Source organism: Mauremys reevesii, linkage group 2, assembly GCF_016161935.1.
Source record: "Mauremys reevesii isolate NIE-2019 linkage group 2, ASM1616193v1, whole genome shotgun sequence".
Lineage (NCBI taxonomy): Eukaryota > Metazoa > Chordata > Testudines > Geoemydidae > Mauremys > Mauremys reevesii.
The window spans coordinates 90,088,324-90,108,062 of NC_052624.1; the positions used below are offsets into that span (position 1 = coordinate 90,088,324).

Consider the following 19,739-nt stretch of genomic DNA (forward strand, 5'->3'; position numbering starts at 1 on the left):
GTTCTTGTTGTAGATTTGCCACTGGAGTGTGTCTAATGAATTTCAGATTGGTACTGAGAGCAAATGGGAAACTTTCCACCATCTATGTTCTATCACACTGAATTAGAGTTGGTAACGTATACGCTGCTATTTCATGAGAGTACAGTATAGAGAAGAGGAGGAGAGAGAGGTATGAGAAATCCCAACTACAACTCCTGTGAGACAGAGTGGCTGCACTTTGCAACTGAAGTTTTGGCAAAAAACTCTTGGGTTTCAAATTTTGCCAAAAAGTCAGAATTTTGCATGGAAAATCTTTAACTTTTTTTAACTCATTTTTGCCAAAATTGTCCCCAGTTTAAAAAAAAAATCTGACTTGCTCTATTGCAGGGGTTGGCAACTGTTCAGAAGTGCTGTGCCGAGTCTTCATTTATTCGCTCTGATTTAAGGTTTCGCATGCCAGTAATACATTAATATTTTCAGAAGATCTTTCTATAAGTCTATAATATATAACTAAACTATTGTTGTATTTAAAAACCTTATTTACTTTACAATGTTTAAGAAGCTTTATTTAAAATTAAATTAGAATGCAGAGCCCCCCGGACCGGTGGCCAGGACCTGGGCAGTGTAAGTGCCACTGAAAATCAGCTTGCATGCTGCCTTTGGCACGTGTGACATAGGTTGCCTACCCCTGCTCTAGAGCTAACAGGGCAGTGAGATCCACAACTCTTGTGTGTTTACATTTGCAACTTTTTTGCATCTAAAGGCCTTAAAAGTGATTTTAAGTTAGAGGTGTGACTTTTCTGATGGTGCTCAGGCTCTGAGTGTGAAAGGGGAGGGGGGAGAGAGAAGGAAGGGCATGTGGGACACTTTGGTGATATTCTTCACTTTTCAACTTAATTATTGTGGAAGCGGAGAAAGAACTGACAGGGATTTGTAGGGGATTTTAATGCAAGACAGTTTTGGTTAGCAAGAGTTAGGCTAGCTGCAATTTTAACAACGTAAAATTTGTACAAGCAAGGATTGTGTGAGGTGGGTGGGAAAGAACTGTGTGAGAAGTTGTTGCGACTTTGTGTTGATATAAAAAATGTATACTTAACTAAAATTAAGCAATTAAAAGCATAAAACATAAACCAAGCAGCAACTCAAACCTATTAAAGCTCAGAAGTCTGTTTTCACATTAAAGACATTGTGAGACTTTCTGATGTGAATTCCTATGCAGTATCATCCACATACTTTATTACAGAACTTCAATACTATGACAATAACAAGGTCCATCACAATAAAAATTTCAAAAAGTTTACAAAACTACCATTACAAATCTGAAACACTGTTACAAAGGCGGCAGGACAAGCTTGGTGTTGAGAAACAGAGGTTGACATTTGTGCCTGCTACAGTACAATTGTTATGCTGACACATCATGCTGACACGTCCAGAATCTAAGCTTGTACTGGAGTACACCTATTCGCATAATGGAGAATGGTAGAAGTGGAATGGGAGCAATTTCTGTGGGGAAAATAAATCCAGGTCTTTTAAAGAAGAAAAATAAGCCCCTGGAGTTTACATCAGCAAACCCACAGAGCAGTAATGGAGTATCAGCAGGCAGTTGAGAAGGGGCGGTAACTATCATATTCTGTAACAATAATTACACATAAACATAATGTTTTCCAGTGACTCCATTATTGTAAATATAATAAAGACTATTCTCATGACTATATTGGGTTGCTTAAGCATATGTTTGTATTTACTACAGAAGTGATCGGAGAAATGCAGGGGTTATTTCAGTTAAGAAAAGTTCACCTCTAATTTATGGCCCTTTCACTCAGAATGGGACATATGTACCTCTGCTTCAACACAGTGGGCCAAATTCATCCCTGGTGTAATTCCACAGGCCTCAATCCAATTACCCCCAAGGGTGGATTTTACCTGGAATCTTCACATTCAACTTTTAACATGTGAAAAGTCTGATCTGAACTTCTGCTGCTCGCAGCAAAATAGCTGAGCTGACGCATTCTGAATGTCTGGTTGCATTACTGGGTACTGCTGTGCAAATATTTCCACCAGGTTGATGCAGTCATACAGCAGCTCCCCAGTTTGCCTGAAGGGCTTTGAACAAAGCTAGGCAGGCAAGGTTAAGACTGATATTTTGGGGGCAGAGGGGAAGTTTCACCCACTAGAATGCAGAGATTAAAAGAGTTTGAAGCTGTTAAACAATACAAAATTAAGACTACTGTGAGGTGTTCTTGGTCCATGTTTTGTAAAACAGATCAGCAAATTTGCTCATTGAGTTCCTGGAGCAGCTCAGATGTTTTTCTTTTTTTCAAGCAGGCAGCCACCAGAGCACAGATGTGTAATAGTACTTTAAAGGCAGCTGGTTTGATGGGTTATTCAAAAACCTCTATGCTAGGTGAGATTTCTTTTCCTCTCACTGGTCACAAAATGTGTTGTTTAAACTTTAAATCTGGAATGGACACCATCGTACTTGGTGTAAAGTCAGAGGCTTTGGGAGTTATTCCATTCCTTAATCAAAAGCCACTAAGTTCCACACAACTCGATGCCAGGGGCTGGATTGTCATTCAGCCAGATGCAGCCAGGCCGGGGAGTCAGACCTCCCCACCGCCATGGTGTGTCTGCATTAATGCTCCACATATTGCAGGCAGTGCCTGCTGTATGGGAGGAGGGGAAGATTGTAGCCAGTATTCCCTCCGCAAAGCAGGGAAATGGAACTTTGGCTCCAGTTCTCTTCCCCCCTCCGACAACACACTGACCAGCAGAGCTGAGCCCATGTGGGGGTAGGGAAGCACGCTGAACCATTTTCACAGCTGCAGTACGGTGCTCTTGTCCCCACTCCCCACAGGCGCAAGGGAAGGAGTTGTGAGTCTGGGACTCTTCCAGAAACCCGAGGGCCTAACAGCTGCATTTAGCCTTGGTAAAATGATCTGAATTTAAAGTAAGCCCAATACTTCAGGTGCAAAGCTTGATTCAGCATGTGCTAAGGAGCCACTATTAGCGCTTTCCTAATACTCTGGACTCAGAAAATGTGGTCTCTGTAGTGAACAACCTTCTTGCCTTGCCTAAGTTATTAGTTTGAATAGATGACCCTACAATTATGTGCTTTCACTACTTGTTTTGTATGGCACCCACATTCAAAACAGAGCTCAGGATGCTTCAGATGTGCCAGAACTCTTCAGTTGCTCTGAATATTGGAATAGGGCACTTGCGAATGTTGTCCCCTGCCCATTAAAGTTCCCAATCCAGCAGTGAGCTCCATGAGGGCAGAGCTCCTGGCAGCATTAGGGCCGAAACCACTCCAAGTAACCAAACCCACACAGGGTTCAGGCGCTAGAGCGAAGGGGTGCTTTTACTTTTTGAAATGAAATATGGCCCCCTATCTGGATTGATTGCGTACATTAGTCAGAAAACTCAGTTCATCCCAGTCCTTCTTCCAAACCACTAACACTTTCCATTTGCTAAACATGCTAAATGGGTCCTCAAGGGCAAAAAAAGGCCCTTTCCTGCAGCTCATCCTCTTGAAACCTGTACTGGTTTCAAGGAGGAGGACAGTGAAAGGCATATATTCAATGCTGCAACAGCACAACACCTCTTGGCAGGAAGAGGGCAACTTTCTAGTCTGTTCACAGCCATTTACACAGCAACCTTAACTGCTGCTATTTGAAAGGTGAAGTGTGCAAATCACCTCTTTCTCGCATGTCCAAACGACAATGCTGTTGTGCAAGGGAGCGTGTCTGCGCATTGTGATCTTACAAGGAGGGAAGCAGTATACAATGGGGTAGAGTTAAGAAGATGGTGGCATAGTCTGTAGTAGTTCCACAATTTTGCTGCTGTGGGGGATTGTTGTGAAGGCCATGACCAGAAATGAAGCCAATGCGAGTGAGCCAAGGGGAAAAATTACAAAACGCAGACTTTAGAAAGAATAAAAAGCAGCATATCATAAAAGCAAGACATTTCAAACAATCCTGCTCAGTGTACAGACCATTTAGGGGACAATGGGACTGACCAGTTACAAGGGAAATCCTAAATGATGTGTCTATGTTCAATCCATAATTTAATTTGGAAGAGGCACAAAACCTTAAAAAAACAACCCCACCAATATATACTATGGGAGTGAGGAAAGAATCTCAAAACTCGTTTTCAAAGAAACATTCCTGAATTGATAGTCTGAGGTTTGTATTTTTTCTTTTTAAAAAAAAAAAAAATTTAACAAATCTAAATAGTCTAGATTTTTGCCAGAAAACAAAACCAAAATTGATTCATTCTAGTTTTGCAGGCTGTGGTGAAGTCCAGTTCTGTATAACCGGCTGCATACAGAACAGATTTCTGGTAAAAAAGACTGACTGTTACACTATGAGATCCTGGAGCTCTTGGTCAGTCAGCTCATTCACCTCCATGATCTTTTCCAAATGTTCCATGTATCTGATATGGTCCTGCAAGAAGTGTGGTACTCTCATGTTCTCGATCACCGCAAATTCCTTCAAGCGATCCACATCCTCGTAAGAGACCTAGAGGAGAAGACAGGGTTAAGTCAAAGCTGTACCCATTTTGCAAATTGACATGTCTAAAACACAGTTTCATTCCCCTCTCATAGGTGACAAAAGGATTCCAGGGCAAAGGTGTTTTAAAGCATCTTGTCAGAATCCTTCTCTCGAGGTGATGATAGAGTCTGGTTTTATGCATGGTCCAGTAAGATGTGCATTAGAACATGAGCCCGGGGAATTACTACATCCTTTCAAAGGAGGCCTGGTTCTGCTGCCACTGAAGTCAATGAACAGACTCTCAGGGCATGTCTACACTACAATTTAAGTTAGGTTAACGTACAGACACCACAGTAATTAAATCAACCATTGGTGTCCACATTATGCTCCTTCTGTCGGCGGTGCGTGTCCTCATCAGGAACGCTTGCACCAACTTAAGTGGGGCATTTGCGGGCACTGACAGCCAGAGCCCTGCCACACCAGCTCTGACACCTGTCAAAGGCAGCAGCAGATGATGTAAGTAATGCAGTGTCTACACGGACACTGCGTCAACTTAACTAGATCGAACTGTGCTATGCCTCTAGCAAAGATGGAGTTGTTAGGTCAGTGTAGCGGGCAAGTTAAATTAGCAGGAGGAACATTGTAGTGTAGACGCTTACACAGTCTACTTACTCTGTAGTGTAGACCAGGTCTTAGTAACGTCAAAGGGAGCAGGATTGGTGGCTGTTAAGGATGAATGAACTAGTCTGGAAAAACTGATTTCCTTGCCATCCACAAGGATGGCCTTTCTTCTTTTTTGACAGTCCTGTTGTATGTACCAGCAGACATCCAGTTTCTTACACTGGGGCTCATTTCTCCTTGCAAACCTTATGTGCTCTGGAGCTTCCCTGACAGAGATGCAGAGTGTAATTGGGACACTGACAGAAGCCACCATGTGAGCAAGATGTGAAAGACAGAATGAGCTTGCGCACATGAAAGATCAGGGCTGTTGCAGGCCTCTTAGCTGAGGGGGAAGGGATGGAAAATTTGCTCTTACGCATGTTCCCATGCAAGGGGAGGGGCAGGCCCGATGGGAGATTTGAGGAGGGAAGTGGGGGCTGTTATGGCCAAGGTTTGGGAAACTAGAAAGGGAAATGAAAAGGCTCTGTGGATGTATGGAGACTGCAGGGATGGGAGGAGTCCTCGTATGGTTCATAGACGTTTTGGGGAAGCAGCCAGACTATCAGTGCTAACATGACCCAAGCTTCCAAAGCTTTAGTTTCACCCCCAATAATTCATCTGTGCTTGTGCAGAGCAAAATAAAAATGTGTCTTTCTAGTACGAGAGTTGCCACTTCTGAGTTACAAAAAACTGGGACATACAGGATGATTTGGGGCCCATACAACTGGACAGCTGGCAGGGTGTACTTAGCTATCCTAGGAAATCAGTATCTCCAAAAAGGAATGATACTGGGAAAACTTACATAGGTGACAACCCAATTAGTAAGTAACTTGGTACAAATTATGATTGCAGTATTGGCAATCTAAGCATTCCAAAACAATGAGTGAGGTCTCAACAATCATGAGATTGTTACAAAAATAATAAATTTTGGGTTTATTTTCTTAGCCTTCCGAGCCTTCAGAGTGCAGGTGGATCATTTTCAAGCATTTCTCTGCTACCATACAGACTATAGTTACTTTTTAATGAGAGCTAGATTCTCACATAATTACTACACTCCAGGAGCTGGGGCTTCAAGAAAAACCCCAAGTATCCCAAGACTCATGATAAAATTGTGAGAGTTGGCAGCACTGTGATTGAATCGTGCAGGGAGGAAGAGTGGAGGGGTGCTGGCTCGGGTGTTAGCTACAAGAGCTATTGGGCAATGTCCAGCATGATTGCCCCTGCATTGTTGTTCCACAGGCAGGCCTGAGGCATGGATGTTTCTACTAACTGGCATGCCACATTTCTCTGAGACTGTGTTGTGCCAGATCCTCTTCCCTAGAAGTCTCTTAAGTACAAGGCTATAATCCTGCTCTGCTCCTGCATGGGGATGGGGAATGCTCTCATGAGCACTTTTGAAAGATCTCACCCTACACAACTACCTGCTTCTCTTTGCTAATCGACAGGGCCCTACCAAATTCACGGTTCATTTTGGGCAATTTCACGGTCATAGGATTTTTAAAATTGTAAATTTCATGATTTCAGCTATTTAAATCTGAAATGACAGTGTTGTAATTGTAGGGGTTCTGACCTAAAAAGGAATTGTGGGGTGGTTGTAAGGGTATAGTGGGGGGGGGTTGCAGTACTGCTAGCCTTGCTTTTGCGCTTCTGCTGGCAGTGGTGCTGCCTTCAGAGCTGGGCAGCTAGAGAGTGGTCGCTGCTGGCCGGGAGCCCAGCTCTGAAGGCAGCACAGAAGTAAGAATGGCATAGTATGGTATTGCCACCCTTACTTCTGTGCTGCTGCCTGCAGAGCTGAGCCCTCAGTCAGCAGCTGCCGCTCTCTGCCTGCCCAGCTCTGAAGGCAGCAGCGCAGAAGGGTGGCGTGGCATGGTATTACCACCGTTACTTCTGTGCTGCTGCTGGTGGGGCACTGCCTTCAGAGCTGGGCGCCTGGCTAATAGCTGCCGCTCTCCAGCCACCCAGCTCTGAAGGCAGCGGAGAAGTAAGGGTGGCAATACTGTGACCCTCCCCCCCTAAAATAACCTTGCAACCCCTTTGCAACTCTCTTTTGGGTCAGGACCCTCAATTTGAGAAATGCTGGTCTCCCCCCTGAAATCTGTATAGTATAGGTTAAAAGTACACAAAAGACCAGATTTCACAGGGAAGACTAGATTCATGGTCTGTGACGTGTTTTTCATGGCTATGAATTTGGTAGGGCCCTACTCATCGAGCATGTGCAGTTATTAAGTTAAAATAAAACTGTCTTTGTAAAATTAAAACAACCTTAGAAATGAAAATATTTCTGCAACAAGGGATTTCAGCTAGAGCTTCTTTGTTTCATTTTAAAATAAGGAACAAATACAGTACGTACCATTTGTTTTTACAAAATGTGGTAGGGTGGCCAGAGAGCTTTGTAATATTGCATAGGTTTCTCCCACTCCCACAATTCTCCCATGTGCTATTGCAGGGATGGAAAGAAATGTAGCTTCTGTAAGATCCAGCTTTAAGAACAGGCTGGCAGTGATGTAGTAGACTGGGAGAAGAGTTAAAGAAAGTTCTGCTGACTCCAAGGCAGGTGGCTTGTTAATCCATCTATACATAAGGGGGTGGGGTGGAAAGAGAGTTTAGACTGAGCAGTCTGGAGGAAGACTAGGAGCAGCCACGTCTGGGGAGCTGCTCTTACGTTATCCTGTTGCTGTTACTTAACAACTCCACACTCCAGGAAAGGGGTGAGATTGGACTTCATATAGTGTGCAGACTGTGTTTGTAGAGCAGGTTGGGAAAGGCACCTGTTTGTGCACAGATATGCCTTCTGAGCTACAGTGGAAAAACAAATCCTGATAAAGAGAGAACAAGCACAGGCTAATCCTGGTCAAATGGGAGACTTACTGTTTAAGAGGACCACAAAAAGGGAAGATCTACATTACAGCCTGACTAGTGTAAAGATAGAAACATCTAAAAGCCAAACCCTAGCTCAAGTTAACTGTCTGTGTGCAGAGAAGCTATGTGGAAAGTGGCAGGGAATGGAATCTTTCCCTTCACGCTGGGGACACGGCCCTGAGCACTGCTGTGTGCAAGGTAGGATGGCTGAGGTTAGAGGCCTACAAGATGTCACAAGTTGACCGGCTCCTTTTAAGAGGAAGTGGTGTCCAGTGCACATGTGGTTCATCAGCTACTTCCCACATGAGTTAAGTGAAGGCCTTGGGCCTGAGAGGGTTCCGGTAAGGAAAGAAGCAGGTGAGAGGTGCCCGCAATAAAAAACAGCTATGCCGCAATAAAAAACCTGCAGCGCCAAGTCTCACAGCCTGGGTCAACTGGCTCAGGCTCACAGAGCTTGGGCTGTGGGGCTAAAAACTGCAGTGTAGACGTTCAGGCTCGGACAGGAGCCTGGGTTCTGAGACCCATCCCCTCTGTGGGGTTTCAGAGCCTGGGATCCAGCCCAAGCCGGAACATCTACACTGCAATTTTTAGTCCCACAGCCTGAGCCCAGCAGCCCAAGTCAGCTGAGCCAGCCCACCCACAGCCATGCTGCAGTTATTTTACTGCCGTGTAGACGAACCCTGAGAGAGCCAGGAAATCAGTAGGTGAGAGCTGCCAGAGACCAGGAGACTGAGAGGTCCCTGAAGGAAGTTTAGGTTGTTCCTGGGGGAATGCTAAAGACAGGGGAGCAAGAAGGGTTTGCTGGCTGGTCTTCCCAAGCCAGAGGGCTGAGGGCCAAGGGGGTATTAGGGAACATCCCTATGTGAGGATGAACTCCCAGCAAAGAGTCTGTGGGGGATCCCACCTGGGAAGAGCAGGGTTGCACTTCAGCGGGCAGGGCTGGGATGGCTGTCCTAGTAAAAGGGCTGGAGAGGATCCAGGAGGAGCCTGGGTGTGGTGAAGATGCTGGAGCATGATATGTGCTATGTTGATGGACCCAAAGATGTGGGATTTTTACAGACTACACACACTGGCTGTGAGAAATGGACCATGTTATGGATGTGAAACTATGTTTTGGCAATATCCTGCCCCCCGGGAGGGTATCGTGAGTCAAGAAAGCTTGTGTGGAGTTACTGGGGACTCCGAAGGAGGGAGACTGAAGCAGGCACACCTGTCATGCAGTGGCCTCTCACAGGAGAGTGCTCAAGGCAGGGCCGCTCTATGAAACCGCCCTTTCAGCACCTTGCCTTCAAATTTCAACCTCCTCCCTCCACAGGACAATGAATTTTTGTTTCTTACAAAAGGTCAGATTTCTATCTGACCTGCATCTACCCAAGTGCTCAACAGCTGTGATCAAACTATGCCCCAATCAAGCTGCATTTCCCCCAGCCACTGCCATCACTAAATATGGTATTTGGCAACATTTTAGGAGGGAAAGATATGACTCACTACATAGCTCTCTCTTAATAGGCTACTTTCACGACTGTGGGTAAGCAAACCTATTGTACTGGGTAAAAAAAGGGGTTTTTGAGTTGATTTTTGAAGCTGATTTTTCTGTCATGCTCGCCAGACTGTTTTCCAAAAATGTGTATTAGTGACATTTTACATTCTGACTTTAGAAATTATCTGATTTGATGCATTTAGGAATTATGTGCAAGGTATGAGCTCTGTTTCTATTGTCTAGCTGTATTTGTACATAATTATCACGTTCTGGGCTGTAAGGATTCCAAGATTTAATTCCTAGCTAAACCACTGCAAATCTCTAAAATGGCTACTTCTCAATATTATTTCTCTCCAGGCTTCAGCCTCTTTCATCTGTTTCTCCCCTCTGGGCAGGCCAAGCAGCTTGCACCAGCACATTAGTCTTACTCTATGCATTCCTACACACTGCTGTCTTCAAAATACCAAGTAAAATGAGAAGTAGCAAAAGACAGGACTTTTCCTGGGACTGACAAGGCTTTCAGCACTGGGGTAAGGGAAGAAGACATACAGACACACTCCCATGATAAATCAGGGATTGATTTTACAGACATATTAATTTATCAATAAAATGTAAAAAGTAGTTATTTCATTTTGGACCCACATAGAACTTATATTCATGGTAGAAAAATGCCAGAAGAAAATGCACATCTTGCGATCTGTCATCTGCCCAGAACAATCAGTACATTTGCTGCAGTAAGCCATGAGAATGTTTTCTGATTTGCAGTGAGAATTTCCCAAGTGGATGGAAATCTTCACTATGATTGGATCCTAAACTTTTTCAAGCTCTTTCAGCAAAGCTTAATATTCTTTTCGGAACATCCACATCCTCTTCTTTTTTTAAGTTGGTCTCATCATAACACTTGTTTACCATACATCAAATTCCAGTGGGAGCTTTCTGTTCATATCTGATGGAAAAAATTGACTTTCTAAGAATAGCCTGAGTCTTAGTTTTCTTGTAAAAGATACATATAACAAAATGTATTAACATTACATTAAAAACCCACATTAAAAGAACACTAAAGTTGCAAATGCCAGAATGAAGGGTGTCTGTGTAACTGAACTTTGGCCCTCTTGTGTACATACATTGTGATACACTCTAGTTGCATGATCCAATGCTATGTTTTCCATAAGACCCCTACCTCATTCAGTACACAGGACGGACAGTGCTTACTTATTCAATATTTCTTTTAATCCTCCTCCTCATTCAATATGTAGTAGCCGCAGGCTATATTTATTGCATACTATTTAAATCCTGCACCAACACAAAACTATTAATTTCCTCAAGGGCTTTTCTATTACATTTAATCAATGTCATATCTCAGTGTTTCACAAACAATAATGAATTTATCTTCATAATATCCCTGTAACGTAAGGTGGTATTATTGCCATTTTGCAGATGGAGGAAAGGCACAGAGATTAAAACCAAAATTGTCAAACATGTTGACTAATTTTTGGTGCCCAATTTGAGGAATCTAGTGCTTGATTATTTTTTTTCAGAGTACTTAGCATTTTTATTGCAGTTTATATGTTCAAAACACAGCTTCCACTGACTTCATTCGCAGCTGGAAGTGCTCAGTTCTTCTGCAAATCAGACCTCAGGATCTCTAGTTGGGCACCCAGAAAATGAGGAACACACAGTTAGTGACTGTGTGTAAAAAGGCTGGTTTAAAAGACTTGCCTAGCATCACATATGAGTTCTATGGCAGAGACAGGGACAGAATCCAATTCTCCAGGGTAGCATTCAGCTGCCTTAACCACGAGTCTCTCCTTTCTTTTCCTGCAAGCCCCTGTCTCATTCATTACACAGCTTCCAACTTCTGCAGAAAATGAAGGAGGGGTCCTCCAGGCACACTACTGCTTCACACATACACCAACTCCCTTCATTCCCTGAGCCTAACCCATCCTCTGCACTGAATGAGGCTGGGTCCTGGGAGGAAAAAATAGTATGTGATTATGTAATTGTATCCAAATGCATGCACGCAAGGGGGCAAAATTAAGGTTGCACAGGAAATCTTAATTCTGGCATATAGAATTACATGGGTCATTGGCATGGGACCTTTGGATCCAGAGCCCAGATTTTCATGGAGCTGTGGTAGCAGTAGTTGGCTATTATCCTCTATGTGGACCAGCCACTAGACACACAGGAGCCTAAATAATTTTGAGAATCTGGGCCTAGCTTCCACTGGAATCAATGAAATGTGAGAGCCTAAATATCTTTGACGGTCTGGGCCACAGTTTGCTAGTGGGTTTCACACCTATTTGCTGACAGCAGAGAAATGCTGAACTCAGGACTCCTGGGTTCAGGTCTAGGTTCTGAAGGGGAGTGTTCAAAATGGTTATAGACCTTGCTGTCTCTGTCCACCCCAACACCCCATTCCTACCCCTCTCTGCTTATCTTCTCAGTCTTCCCTCACCCCTTTCCATTCAAGTTAGTCTACATCCTCCAACTCTTCTTTGTTGCCTGGGTGCTGGTAAGCGGAACATTGAGAGTGCAAAGGGAGTAGGGTGGTGAAGAACTGGAATGGGTTACCTGGGGAGGTGGTGGAATCTCCTTCCTTAGAGGTTTTTAAGGTCAGGCTTGACAAAGCCCTGGCTGGGATGATTTAGTTGGGAATTGGTCCTGCTTTGAGCAGGGGGTTGGACTAGATGACCTCCTGAGGCCCCTTCCAACCCTGATATTCTATGAAAATAGTCCCCCTGCTCTCAGTTCCAGTGCCTGATGCCACAGACGCCCCTGGCAACCAGAAGAAGTGATTGCAGGAAAAAGTCCTGGTCAACCCCAGCAGTGCTATGACAGAGCATGCTCAGCTGCAGCCTTGCCAATACTCACAATTTGATTATTTTAAAGACCTAGCTACTGGAGTCAGCTTTTTATCTGAAAAATCTCAGATTTCATTAAAATAAAAAATAAGTTTCTAGTCCTCATGTTTCCAAAGAAAACCATGAAACTATGAACCTTAAATGATCCAACCCCAGAAGACAAAAGGAACAACATTTATTTTAAAAATCTCATAATTTTTAAGCCAATGTCATGACTTTTGAGGGGCTTGACTTGTGATTTTTTTTTTTTTTTTAATGCTGAGGGTTGGCAATACTCTGCAGGAATGGCACATGCTCAGTTCAGCTGGCAGACAGGAACTCTGGGGATTGAAGAAGGCCAGCACAGAAGGAACATTCAGAAAATAATGCTGCCAGCCTCTAAATACATCTACTGAGTATGTGTGAACTGTGATTTTTTTTTTAATTTTTCCAGAGGCTTATAACTTAACAGGGAAATCACAAGGACATCAAAAAGCACATCCTTGATACCAGAGTGACTTCCTGTCAAATTTCACTTCTACTCCAAAGCATGGAAGCACGGCAGCTGTAAGAATTTTTTAATATGGGCTAAATAACATATTTTCCCCTAATCTAACAGCTGACCTGTTTTGATAGAAACTTTCCCAAAAAAGTCAGCCTAAGGCAGACACTCACTGTGGACAATTTTAGCCCAAATGGTAAGGTTCAGCAGTTAGAAACAACTGAAAATAGATTCTTATCATGAAAAATGTTAGACAACCTTAACTATAGATATCGCTACCACTGTCACCTATAAATAAAGTCCATTTGTCACATGTCCACCCAATGTGACACATTATTTATACAGCTTAATATTATATGGACCAAATGTAACTGTGCTGGATTTGGCCCACTGTGTATTTCTGAAATGGTTTGCAAACAAGAAAACCAAACTACTTGGTAACATCTGTATGTCAATGACTTCTCTGTTATAGTTTCCTTGTTTGTTGTATATTATTAACCACATCTGCTTTCTCTCCATATAAATAAAATACTTCCCTATAATTTTCTCTAGAGGGCAGGAAGCAATTTATGTCCTGAGTCATATATTCCTGACCAGGCTTCTGAAATGGAGCAAAGGCCTTGGGTAGACCAAGGTCTTTCACTGGCTCTCCTAGATGTTAGCCCCTGACATTTCCAGCCCCTTCAAATATGAGGAACTTGTTCTAGCCTTCCTGAAGCTATGTAGAGAATGAGGTAACAGCAAATTAAGTTTTCAAGTGCTTAGCAAGAAGCCTGCCAGCGGTTATCGCTGAAGCCGTGGTGAAACCACTACATGGAAATATTACCAGTGTGCCCCACTACTGCAGGGTCCAGACAATGGATCACATGACTAGCAACAGCTACGAGAGGGGAACCTTATTTGCAGAGGACTCTGTTTAAAGTGGAACTCAGTAGATTTTTTGGGAAAGTCTATTTTAGTGGTTTTGGCAAAGCTGGTACATTGAGGTAATTTCTACATTTTTTTTCATGTAATTCCCCCTAAGCTGACACCCAAAGGGCCAACGCATTGGGCCTCCCAGACCAGGTAGACAGATTCACGCTAGCACGCTAAACATAGCAGTGTGGACGTTGCTGCATGGCCAGACACTTGGGCTAGCAACCTGAGCTCTGACCAGGGGGCCAGGTGGGTCCTGAATGTGGCTGGGGCTCTAGATGCTATTATAATGCCATAATAATAGCATCCATTCATAGACGAGCATACTGAGACACGGAGGTTATGTCTACACTGCAGCTGGAAGTGAGCCTTCTTCTAGCCCAGGTAGACTGACCTACGCTAGCTTTACATGAGTCAATGAACTAAAAATAGCTGTGTGGATGCTGTGGCACCAGCAGAGACTCAGGCTATTCCCCACCCCAGCTCAGACCCAGGCAGTTGGGTGGGCTTAAGAACCCAAGTTTCCACCGGTGCTGCAACATTTTTAGCACAGTACTCTCATCTGAAAGTCAAATCCCACATTGGGGTTATGAACTGGTGGCTACTTCCCTGTCTGTGCAGTTAACGCTGCAACTGGGCTAAAGGAAACCCACTGACATAAAAATCACACTTCTGTCTGCAAATACATTACCTGCCATTGTTACAAACACCTAAGATAAAAATGACTTCGCGAGAGAGAGACATTATTTCTTTTTTATTTCATTTGTGTACTTTGTAGATTTGACAGGACTTTGTGTAAAGTCTGCCCATTGCTCCAGTTGTTGAGGTGCAAAAGGCCCATGCAAACAGGGAGGAGAAAAACATTTTTAAAAACCAGAGAAATGTGACTGTAAAACCACAAACAGGCAGGTATAAGGTGGTAGGAACCTGACAGGAAGGTGTAGGTCCTGAAAGTACGTCTAACTTACTCTTTGAAATTGACTATATTTCAAGTTGGTGGCGTCTCTATACTGTAATGTATAGTGATGTCTGATTTTACAGACAGTGGAGATTCAAGATCAAGGTGATGCAAAGGGCACCAGCACATTCTAAGACAACACCTACAGGAAGTGGTCCTGTAAAGTTCATGCAACTTAATGACTATTTAGGAAAGCGCTTATTAAAATGATACTACTATTGTTTCTGTTCGGAGCTTGTTCCCACTCACCTTTCCAAGAGCCATCAGCAAGTGGAAATCGATAGACTCCCTGTATCTTAGGATTTGGAGGATGCCATCCAAGTATACCTGATCCTTACTGAAGCAGCCTAAAGGAATCAGAGTCATGGTATTGTTTTCAGGCTTTTTCAAAGCAATGCATTTGCCAAAAGTAATTGTACACAATTATTTTATTTCCTGCCATTTAGATATTTTTGTCCGAGGACTTGCAAAATTTACCTGACACCCGTTGGCTAGAGGATTAAGCCTATGTGAAAGACACTAAGCAAAGGCACTGGCCGTTAGGCAGACTAGCTTGCTGGGAATCTGACAGTGTAAAGCAGGGAGATGAGCAGCTTTAAAAACCCCGGTACCAGAAATTTGCAGCACTATTGTAACAAGCCGTGCCCAGGGCATAAAAAACAAGGGAGGGCAAACTGCGAACCTAAAGGTCTTGACAGTGTCTCCTTTAACATCCCTTAAAAATTCCTTTACCAAATTACTTTGAAAGTCCTGAAAAAAAAATACTGTTTTTCATCTCAATCATGGTTTTAAATGAAGGATCCTTGCCACTTCATAATACCCAGTTTTAGAAAACAAAGAGTTTAATTTTTCCATAACCCTTTGCACAAATCCTATCACCTGCCAACAGAGCTGCACAGGCCCCTTATTTCGAATAAAGCTTTTGGAGAATGAAGATGGAATGTGCTCAAACTACATAGGAAACCAACCTGGCTGGGACGTATCAGTCCACCCCCTCTTGGCTCGTACACAGTAATCCCACCTAGTGTTGGGGTCCTTGACAAATCTCCCCACATCCTGGAAGAGTTGACTGAAGGACATTTGGCTAGCTTGATAGACAGTGTAGTAGAGAAGGGCAGCCCTCCATAGAAAGGGGTCTTTTCGGAACAGGACACTGTGAATACTCGCCAGGCCTTCCTCGGTAGGGTTGATTGGCTTTAACCCAAGCTTTTTACGTCCATTCCAATTGCACCAAGGCTGGCTGTTGTTGTTAATACCTCGAAAATAATGAGTTCCTAAAAGGAAAGAAGCAGGGAGCTTAGAACAGTAACAACCAGTGTCTCAAATAATGGTACAATTAGCTACCACATGAGCTAACTAAGTTTAGGACCCAACTTCAGGATTCTCATCTATTGGGACAATGGGGGACTGGGAAAGGAGGTAACTTTGGCCTTGAAGAGAGTGGAGAATGTAATCAATGGTAATTAAACGAGTGGAATAGCACTCATCTAAGTGCCAACAGTGCAGGTGTCCACAGGGTGATTTCAAAAGGTCCTATGGGATTTAGGAGCACAAGTCCCACTGAACATCGGTGGAACTTTGTGCTCCTAAATCCCTGCAGGGAGATTTTTCAGACTTGCATAAGCCACCACCATTTCTCTAGTGTAGACAAGGCCTTGCTGTGGATGGGAAGTGGGGAGAACAGAGGAGGGAAGATTCAACATGCACTAGTATTTCTGTCTCCTGGAGGCTGATCATAGAGCATTACTGCAGTTGTAGAGGAGGCTGTTGCCCTGTAACAAGAGGGTAGGTATCCAGTGGTGCAGGGCATTCACAGGCATACAACCTAAAACATGGTCAAACCTAAAACTTGGTCAAAGCCACTGGATTTCATCTGGGTTTGGACTGCTAAACTGGGGCAGGTTCACCCAAAACCTAGAAAAAGGTTAAGAAACTTTTTACCATCCTGGGCTAAATGTTTGTAACTATTCTATGTTATAGAGGTTTTTATATCATGCTCATCACTGTAGTATCCGAGTGTCTTCCAGCAGTGCATTAAGCAATATGACTACTACACATATGTTGTGGTGTTTGTTCGCTCATCCTCTCCCCAGATAACTCAAAACCAGGAGGGACTTGCACAGATTTGGGGTTCACTGGCAACATTTCTCACATCTACATCTCTCAAGGTACTAGTTGGGTGTTTTAGTTCTACTGTATACTACAATTATAAATAGTCCTTTCTTATGCTTTACCACATCTACAGTAGCAGGGGCCAGAACTCCTTTTGGGTTTGTACAACGCCTAGCACATTGTCAGTGTTACTGAAAACAAATAATAAATAAGAATGCACATATTCTCTCCGGCATGAAGAATTCAAAACATGTGTCCATACCTATTTCATGCCTCAGCATCCCTTCTAGCCAGTGCTCACGTGCAGTGGAAACATTGATAGTCAGAGTTGGGCGGCCATTCACCACTGTCATTGAGGCACGAGAAAGCAGGTCCTCAGTGAGATGAACTACAATCTAAGGAGAAAGAAAGGCTTGAGGCATAAAAGAGTTCTTTTCCGTTCTGGCTTTTTGACGCTTCTATTCTCCCTCTCACTCCCCCAGCATTCTATCTGGACTCAGTCACATGCCTCTCAAGGCTCTTCCCAACAAGACACACATTACCCCCGCACTATGTTTTTGTGTCTCTAGAAAGGTTCTGTTCCCCTGTGCCTGTGTGAAGCCTCATTGACTTCAGTGGGACTTCGCATGAACATAAGGGTTCAGACATGCAAATTAGATGGCAGAATTGAAACCTAACTGTCCTAGAGGGGAAAAAGTGAATCTGATTGAACAAAAAGTGTGGTCAAATGCACTAAATTAACAAACTGAGAAAAGAGAAAATAATTCTCTTTTAAGTCATTTATTGGAACCTTGCATTTTACTAGTAGCAAGAGACGGTAAATTAAAAAAAACAATAACCTGACAAATAGGTACGTACGCACACACACACACACACACACACACACACACACACTGAAACTAAGATTTATTTTAAAAAAAAGTAATTTAAAATTTTAAAGGTAACCTACTGAAGTGGGAAGACTTAGTATACTATCTTGCTGCACTCAGGGGCGGCTCTAGGCATTGTGCCACCCCAAGCACGGCAGGCAGGCTGCCTTTTGCGGCTTGCCTGCGGAGGGTCCGCTGGTCCCGCGGATTCGGCGGCACGCCTGCAGGAAGTCCGCCGAAGCCGCGGGACCAGCGGATCCTCCACAGGCAAGCCGCCGAAGGCAACCTGCCTGCCGCCTTCACGGCGACCGGCAGAGCGCCCCCAGTGGCTTGCCACCCCAGGCACGCGCTTGGTGTGCTGGGACCTGGAGCCGCCCCTGCCTGCACTATGATGCTTAATGGGCCACTTAATACTCACTTAAATCCTATTCTAGTGGATTGATGTGGTGCACGGTCATTGTGTGGACTCTTTCCACAGGAGTAAATTTCAGTGTGTGTGTGTGTGTGTGTAATATTCATTCCTGACATTCAGGTAAGACTAGACAAACCAATGAGGTCTATCCGGTAAAATTCAAAATCCAGCAGAGCTCTCCTGTTTAAACCTAATTCAGCATAAATGTATACAACAGGAATAAGACATGTAGGAAGCAGCAAAAAAAAAAAAAAAAGCTTTGCAATATAAGATGATTGCAAATTAGAGGCATTTGTAGTGTGATACAGCATTAGAAAAACCCAGCGCAGGTTGGGGCAGGCATACACATAAGTGACTAAATGGGGCTGTGCTACTCTACAAGTCACTGAAGGGATAAGGAAGGAGAGTTGTTATTTCAGGTACACCTCCAAGTAATAGAATGGAATTAAGAATGGGAACACCTAGTTCAGGTAGCAGGAAAGCTTCCTGATGAGATCTATTACGCTGTGCAATAATCTCCCAAGAGAAGGAGTTGGAAGCCACATTGTTTAGATCATTTAAAACTAGAATGGACAAACCCATTAGAAAATATAATGTAAGGAGCAAGTCTACATTGACAAGGGATGCGCTACTAGATAACCTTATAGGTCTTTTCTATCTCTAATTTCTGATTTTGTGATTAAAAAGCTTTTCCATTGATCCTGTGTGCATCCTACCTCACCAAGGCAGCCTTCTTTCACCATGTATTTCCTGACATGATTCCAAATGCGACTTTTTGGTAGCAGGCTGCCTCCTGTAGCCTGCTCAAACTTTTCATAGCTTCCATATTTCTGCAATGTCCGTTCCATAATACTGACAGACTGTAAAAGACAAAAGAATAGCAGACATAAGTGCAGTAAGATTCCAGCTGCAGACTAGCAATTGTATTACCTCTGCAGCTATGGGACAAATGGTTGGTTTTTTCCCTTTAACTCTTACGGGATGCATTACTGAACTCCTGTAGTTACATATAAGCTAATACCCTCAGTAATCAACTTCTGTCATCCTCAGAGCCACGTATGAATGCAAATACATTAAGAAAAAGTTGCTGGAACCTGGTTTACTCATATTAGACGCCTATGGATACCACCATGCTCCACACACCTAGTATTAGCTCAGTAAATGGAAACCAATTTCCTCTATGACTTTGGGAAAAGTCACTTAAACTCAGATACTCAATGGGAGTTAGGCACCTAAATACCTTTGAGGATCTGGGCCTCTTTGTCTCAATGTTCCCATCTGTAAACCAGAGATGAAAATACGTCCTTTCCTACCTCACAGGGATAATCTGAGGGTTAAGGAGTTATCACGTCTCTCATTCAATGTACAAATGTTAAGCATTATTACAATCTCTCTGTTTATTTTTTGATAGTTTTTAATTTAGAACTGCTGAAACATGACTGAGCATTCCTGATGATTCCTGATATTTTAACCCCTCTGTACAGTGGATGCACGTGTTTGGAGAGATGCAGGGTGAAGGACTGGGAAATCTGTTCAGTTTTCCCATTTACATATGGGACTATTTTTCTCATAAGCACAAGAAAGGAGGCAAAAAATGCTTGGCACACAAACTGCTATTAAGCGTATTTACCTGGAAATGCTTATACTTTTGCTGAAAACATAA

At 43.4% G+C, this 19,739-nt stretch overlaps 1 protein-coding gene across 4 annotated transcripts in view; it reads right to left on the reverse strand.

Annotated features, from left to right (window-relative positions):
* Positions 1 to 4,183: 4,183 nt before the first annotated feature.
* KIAA0895 (KIAA0895 ortholog) overlaps positions 4,184 to 19,739 on the reverse strand; it is a 51,908-nt gene continuing 36,352 nt past the window's right edge. For 3 of the 4 annotated variants that reach the window (XM_039526510.1, XM_039526509.1, XM_039526507.1), the window contains 5 exons: positions 18,793 to 18,936; positions 17,058 to 17,190; positions 15,652 to 15,957; positions 14,933 to 15,030; positions 4,184 to 4,496 (listed from right to left, as the gene is read on the reverse strand). In XM_039526510.1, the coding sequence (XP_039382444.1) occupies positions 4,335 to 4,496; positions 14,933 to 15,030; positions 15,652 to 15,957; positions 17,058 to 17,190; positions 18,793 to 18,936 (843 nt within the window). In that variant the 3' untranslated portion in view covers positions 4,184 to 4,334. Of the gene's footprint in view, positions 4,497 to 10,073; positions 10,415 to 14,932; positions 15,031 to 15,651; positions 15,958 to 17,057; positions 17,191 to 18,792; positions 18,937 to 19,739 lie in introns of those variants that run through there. The other variant, XM_039526511.1, reaches the window with a different exon arrangement.